The 5,957-nt window shown below is 45.7% G+C and overlaps 1 protein-coding gene across 5 annotated transcripts; it reads right to left on the bottom strand.

Annotated features, from left to right (window-relative positions):
* Window positions 1–303: 303 nt before the first annotated feature.
* LOC124405625 (ataxin-2 homolog) lies at window positions 304–5,519 on the bottom strand. Of its 5 annotated transcripts, none has more exons than XM_046880662.1 (4): window positions 5,287–5,519; window positions 3,889–4,486; window positions 2,386–2,759; window positions 304–1,645 (listed from the first exon to the last, which is right to left on the bottom strand). In XM_046880662.1, the coding sequence occupies exons 1-4, from the start codon at window positions 5,368–5,370 to the stop codon at window positions 1,226–1,228; spliced, it is 1,476 nt and encodes a 491-aa protein (XP_046736618.1). In that variant the 5' UTR covers window positions 5,371–5,519; the 3' UTR covers window positions 304–1,225. The 5 variants fall into 5 exon arrangements, with proteins under 5 accessions (XP_046736618.1, XP_046736619.1, XP_046736622.1 ...); XM_046880663.1 differs by having other exon boundaries at window positions 2,395–2,759; XM_046880666.1 differs by having other exon boundaries at window positions 2,386–2,723.
* Between the last annotated feature and the right edge of the window lie 438 nt (window positions 5,520–5,957).

Here is a 5,957-nt window from a genome sequence, read left to right as displayed (position 1 = left end):
AAACTTTTATACATAAAAGAGATTAGAGGACGACCAACTTTTGTACACGTAACAATATACCTATATAAGTTTGGATATATAGGTACATACCATGTATATGTATCATGATAGTAATGAATAAAATGTTTAATATTTGTACAGTCCGAAAGGAAAATTCTTTAGACCCCTCCCTTACGTATGTATGTATGTACCTACCTACAAGTTATACCACACACAGGTTGACGCAGATATGATGGAACATTTATTCGTGTATACTCTTTGCTTTCACTCGTATATATAACATTATTGAGTTCAATTTTTTTCCTCACTTCCACCATTCAAATGCTTAAGCTTTATATAGTTAACTCAATTCTGTTACACTTCAAAAGCTATTATATATATATATACTACCCTGAATTAGAAGAAAAAAAAAGGTTTTGATAAAAATTCCGTACCCTCTAAAACTTTCCATCCAACCATTTCCAATCATCTATGAGCATTGGGCATCAATCGTGTGTACAACATACACTAAACGAGACAAATATGGAAGCGATCACAGTGAAATTGTGATATAAATATATAATAAATTCAAACAACATCTGCATGGATCGGAATATGTAAAAAATTAGGGTCCAACTACGAAATTATTGTTAATTGCAACTATTCATTCGTTTTTGTGTAACCAGATATTTCAGCTGAAACCAAGAAGTGTCTGTAAAAGAAATTTAGGGGTGATTGACTTCCAAAACGGAGCTTGCGCGAAACCAAGTAAGAGAAAACACGAAATCGAAATCGCCGACCGCATTGGATTCTGAAATGAAAAAGCACGGTTCCATAGTCCTCTCGCTTCTCCTATGCAGTATAATAGTTACAATGCACGTCTACCTGCGTGGGTGTTTTCCGCGATGGCGGCGAACGAACAGGTGACGCAAAATGGCCGCCACTCACTCGTCCACCCACTTGCACTTCGCCCGTGTATATAGTATAGGTATAATACAAAAACATACCTATATGCACGTGTATATCGACCTCGGCTCGATCATCTATATCCTATTTGTATAGGAATGTGCAACTCTCTTCAACTCGCAGTTGTACACAATTTTTCAATCCAAAGCAATCGCTAATATAACATGCACGTTTTTCGGACCAAAAAAAAACCGCGTCTCAGGGCGGAACAGACCTGCGTCTTAATCCCCGACAGTACGGACTTCTAAGTCCAGCAGGTTCCGCCGCGACGTTGTCGATGTCACAGGTATACCTCGGGACTCGCTCCTGGAGTCGGTTGATTGGGCGGAGGGGGTTGGGGTTGCGGGGGTTGCTGAGGGGGGGGCTGTTGTTGGGACTGCGAGGGGGGTTGAGGCTGCTGCTGCTGCTGTTGTTGCTGCTGTTGCTGTTGTTGTTGCTGTTGCTGTTGCTGTTGCTGTTGCTGCTGATGGTGGTGATGGTGATGATGATGCTGCCTGGCCCTGAGAATCTCACACCGTTGTTTGTACACGTCGCGTTCCTGCTGAACGCGCGACAGTTCGATTTTAAGCCGCTGCATTTCGTTCTGTAGATTTCTATTCGTAGTCTCAAGATCGTGTCGCTGCTGGAGCCGTTTACTCCTGCAGTTTTGCGCGTAACCGCGGTTCTTCAGGGTCCGACGCTTCTGCTTGAGCCGCACCACCTTCGCACAGACACAAGAACCCCGGGGAGCCTTACGTAAGTCAAACGCCCGACTCGCGGCCTGCAGAGCTGGGGGCGAGCAAAGCGCGCGCCCGAGGCGACGCACCTCGTGCAATCAAAAAGCAAATCGCAAAACGACGCGCCTAGTCACTCGATGCCCAAGCATCCGGCGGGGTGCGGGTCCAAATTCCCAATTCTCAAAGTTCGGACTGACCGTTATATCAAATGTCGTCTGTTCGAATGCTCGAATTCCCGAATCGTAAGCAGGCGATGCCGAAATGTTAAATTCGGGAGTTTCGTAGATGCGAAAATAGAAGGCATGAAAGCTCAGTTGGTAGAAGTCTTCGAAATACGTTATTTCGAATCGACGAAGCTCCGAAAGTTGAGAATTACCAACCACCAATCCGAATTCAAACTGTAAATAACGTACTTCGAATACTCGTCTGTAAGTTCCATGAAATGTCTTCAATTCGAATCTTCGTCACTTTTTTAACACTCCAGAATTATTCACCAAACACGGGCATTTAACCATTCGAATTAGTGACGTTCGCTGCAACGGTCAGTCCGAACAATTCTAAGATTCGAAATTTTGACTGGCACCGGCGTAAATAACTCGCCGTGTAGACCAGGTCCGAATGAATCGAGAAACGGCCGTTCCCGTATCCCGGGGATGATCTTTTCGGGAGATGGTCGCCTCGGGCGCGCTCCCGCGCCTCACCAATACGTGTAGCAAGAAGAGACCTGACTCACCTCCTCCCTGGGGCAGCCGTGGAGGCGCTTGTTCAGTTCCCGGACGGAGAGGGACATCAGGAGCTCGTCGTTCATCAGCTCGTCGGCCGTCCCGCTTCCACAGGTCGAATAGAGACCCCCGGGACCTCGGTGAGGACTCGGCCCTCCGCAGGAGCTGACGGAGCACACGCTCATCGGCCGACCGGGCTGCATCGGCATCCCCTGCATGCTGTCGTCCATACCCTGCATCACGCCGCCACTTCCGCCGAGTCCCATTCCTGGACCACCGCCTCCACCGCCCCCGACACCGCCGTAGTACTCGATATGACCGGAGACCGTGATGTAGCCGCCTGCAACCAGACAACCACCTGCACACTCCTCGTCGTCTGTAAAAAAATAAGCCTTCTTGGTTCATACGTGAATGCAAGCCTCGATACAGTGCAGCTTAATTATGAGAACGTACGGCCGACAAACGCAACGACGAAATAGAATAATGCGTTTTATAAACAGCTCTCGTATGTAATGTCCTTGATATTGCCATACGATTCGTCAAGAAACGCTGCAATTTGTTGTAATTCCGTAATGTTGTAATGATAGAAAACAACAGTGATCAGAATATAGGTTTCAGTGAAATGAATTAGCTTCGACTGATTATCAGATTATTAATGGGCAACAATAGTTGGTTCTACGGAGTACCAATGGTTCAACTATTCATAGTCGAATTCATATAAATTAAACAACTAGCATCTTTCAAGCAGTGTGATTTCACGTAAAATTCATAGAACCTTACATTATAGGTACAGATCCACGTGATTAATTTTTCAAAAATATTCGACTACATATGATGTTACTATAATGTATCTATTCAAAATAAACGGTCTATACGTTGATCTTGTACGTACAATAGTACTAATCACAAATCAAGAGATACTCATAGAAAGATTAATTGCAAAATAAAGATGAAAAAGCCGTTCTCGCAACGCCGCTTTGATTAGAAAATATTGAATATCGAATATTTCATAAATAAAATGTTTTATTCTCAAAATATTTTAGTTTAGAAAGTTTAGAATATTCATTATGTATGTATAATAATATGAAAATACCTGATATCTACAGAATCATCAGAAGTATAAGGTCTAAGTATAAAAGATGTACAGTTGCAGCAAGTAAATACAAACTGTACTGTATTACGCACGGGTGAAAAAAACAGGACATACAACAGAGCTTCAATAACTAAAATACTGGTATTTCCCAAGCTGCAAATAGCAAAAGTAAAAGAAAATCGGAACTTTCAACACAAAAACTACATACAAGAAACGCGTAAGCTAATTCTACACGCAAATATCACCCGAATGGAATTCGGCACGTCACCTTGATCAGCACGACGGGGTATAACATACGGTGTATAAATACCGCCAAGAATCAGTACAACAACAAAAACAACTACTCGAACGATTATTATGAAAACAAAATGGAACTCCCCGTGGTAAGTTTGACAATATTCAACAAACTCACCGGGGTGTCTTGCGTGACGCGGGATATGCTGAAGCTCCTGGAAGTGGTGATGTGACGGCCAGGATTCGGGCGGAGGCTCCGGGGTCTGATCCTGAGGGCAGTGGGGCCTCAAATCCAAGGGCTCCTGTCTCAGCGAGTGCGAGGGCCATCCCATCCCACCCCCGCCTACAACCTGCATATCCTCCTGGCCTAACGGCCCTCCTGGACCCTGTTGCAGGTGGAGTCCAAGGCCGATCCCGAGGGTCGGACGGTCCCGCGGGTCCCTCGGGTCCCGGATGTCCCGAAGGTCCCGGAGGTCCCGCTCGCCGACACGATGAAGATGGATCGGCGGGGGTGACGCCGAAACCGGCGGCGTATCCGGCGGTGTTCCAGGGTGCGAGAGCGTCGTCAGCTGGGGTGCGACGCCCGGCGGCGCCTTGACCAGGACTCCGTGTTGCACCTGGATGTGGGGCTGGCCGTAGAGCGGATGAGGCTGCTCTAGCTCGTGGGCCGGCGGGGTGAGCGGGGCCAACGCGATACCCTGACCCACTTGACCCTGGAGCTGGAGAACGCTCCCGCTCACCGTCACCGTCGGCGAACCCAAACGCACCTGCAACATCCGCGCGAGTCGCGTTTCGCAAGTTATAGAAAACGTGGTGGAGATTATAGATCCGATGAATGAATATTTAACGAGCAATGATCAAACTGCACCGATGATTTATAATATTTTTATACGTGTAGTTTAGTTTGTTAATATATTAATGAAAGCGGAAGTGAGTTTTTGAGGAAAAATTTTCTGGGTGTTCGCGATCCCGCCTGCATTGGAATTATGAATAAACTTTTTGAAATTGCGGGACACCAGTTGCGAAAGAAAAAGATTATATAATCTAGAATAAATTTCACTCGTTTTTTCAGGTTTTAATTCTTTCTTTTTACAGCTGTAATAATCAACAATGAATAATAACACGTGAAGAATATCGCGATGCAAAAATTAATTCATGGCTTTGGCGAAACTGACTTTCAGTTTTAGCAAGACTTATGTAACTAGATCAGTTACAAAAGTCAGGAAATAACAACATTAAAGTATAGATTACGGATCATCGACTGAAAATTACTGCACCACTGCTCATTTTGGATGATAAGTATCTTTTTGAAAACTCTACTGAAATCGTTTTTAGCCATAATCAAGATTGTCGATTTCTTCAACTTTATAAGAGATTGTTCTGTCATGCACATCTCGACAAACCGGACATAGATTAAAAATCTTTAGTGAAAATTAAAGTACAAAATGACATATTCGTAAACCAGAATTCCACTGTCATCTCGTTTTCACGACATTACTATCTCTAAAAATCAATTTGGTTGCGGACTTATTGGATTCACCAAGCGTCGGATGCGGAAAATCGTAGTGTGGCTCACCTCGCGTTTGACATCGGCGGGGTCCAAGTGGTCGAGAACAAACTCCTGGACATATTCCCTGGCGAGGTGGTCCTCCGCTTCCATTTTGACACCGTCGGCCTCGGGCTCCACCGTGGCTTGGGAACGAGGCACCTGCTCCGGCTCTCCACCTCCGTGCAGGATTAGCGGCCGCTGTTACCGCCGCGGTGCTATTGGCGATTCGACCGCATGCGGAAGGCCACGGTCGGTGTTCAAGAGCGACCTGAGTCGCGTACTTCGGCGTGTAAGGGGCCGTTTTTCCCCCGACGGCGGGGGTTTCGACGATGATATAATTCCGCCTTAGCAAAAGTCCAGGAATTAGGATCAACTCCTTCCGGCAGGCGTGCAGAGGATGTCCACATGTACGTGTGATAATAGTATTATCCCGCACTGCAGTGTTTAGCACAGTTTAGCGACAAGTATACGACGATGCATGTACTCCACGTAAGAAACCAAAAACGCCAATGCACCGCACAATCTTATACGAAACACAAGAGCACTGCGGCACACCGAAGAACTCGCTTCAATCGTATATATCGAGAATTTGTAATAAATCGTCGAGCGCGATGTTCCGCACTTAATTATTATACAGCTCTCGCGCGACTCCAGCATCCGAAGCCTATACCGCACTGCAAATCAGCTGCAATAATTGT

This window comes from Diprion similis, chromosome 4, assembly GCF_021155765.1.
Source record: "Diprion similis isolate iyDipSimi1 chromosome 4, iyDipSimi1.1, whole genome shotgun sequence".
Lineage (NCBI taxonomy): Eukaryota > Metazoa > Arthropoda > Insecta > Hymenoptera > Diprionidae > Diprion > Diprion similis.
Note: the sequence above shows the minus strand (reverse complement) of the source record. Positions and strands in the feature narration are given on the sequence as shown.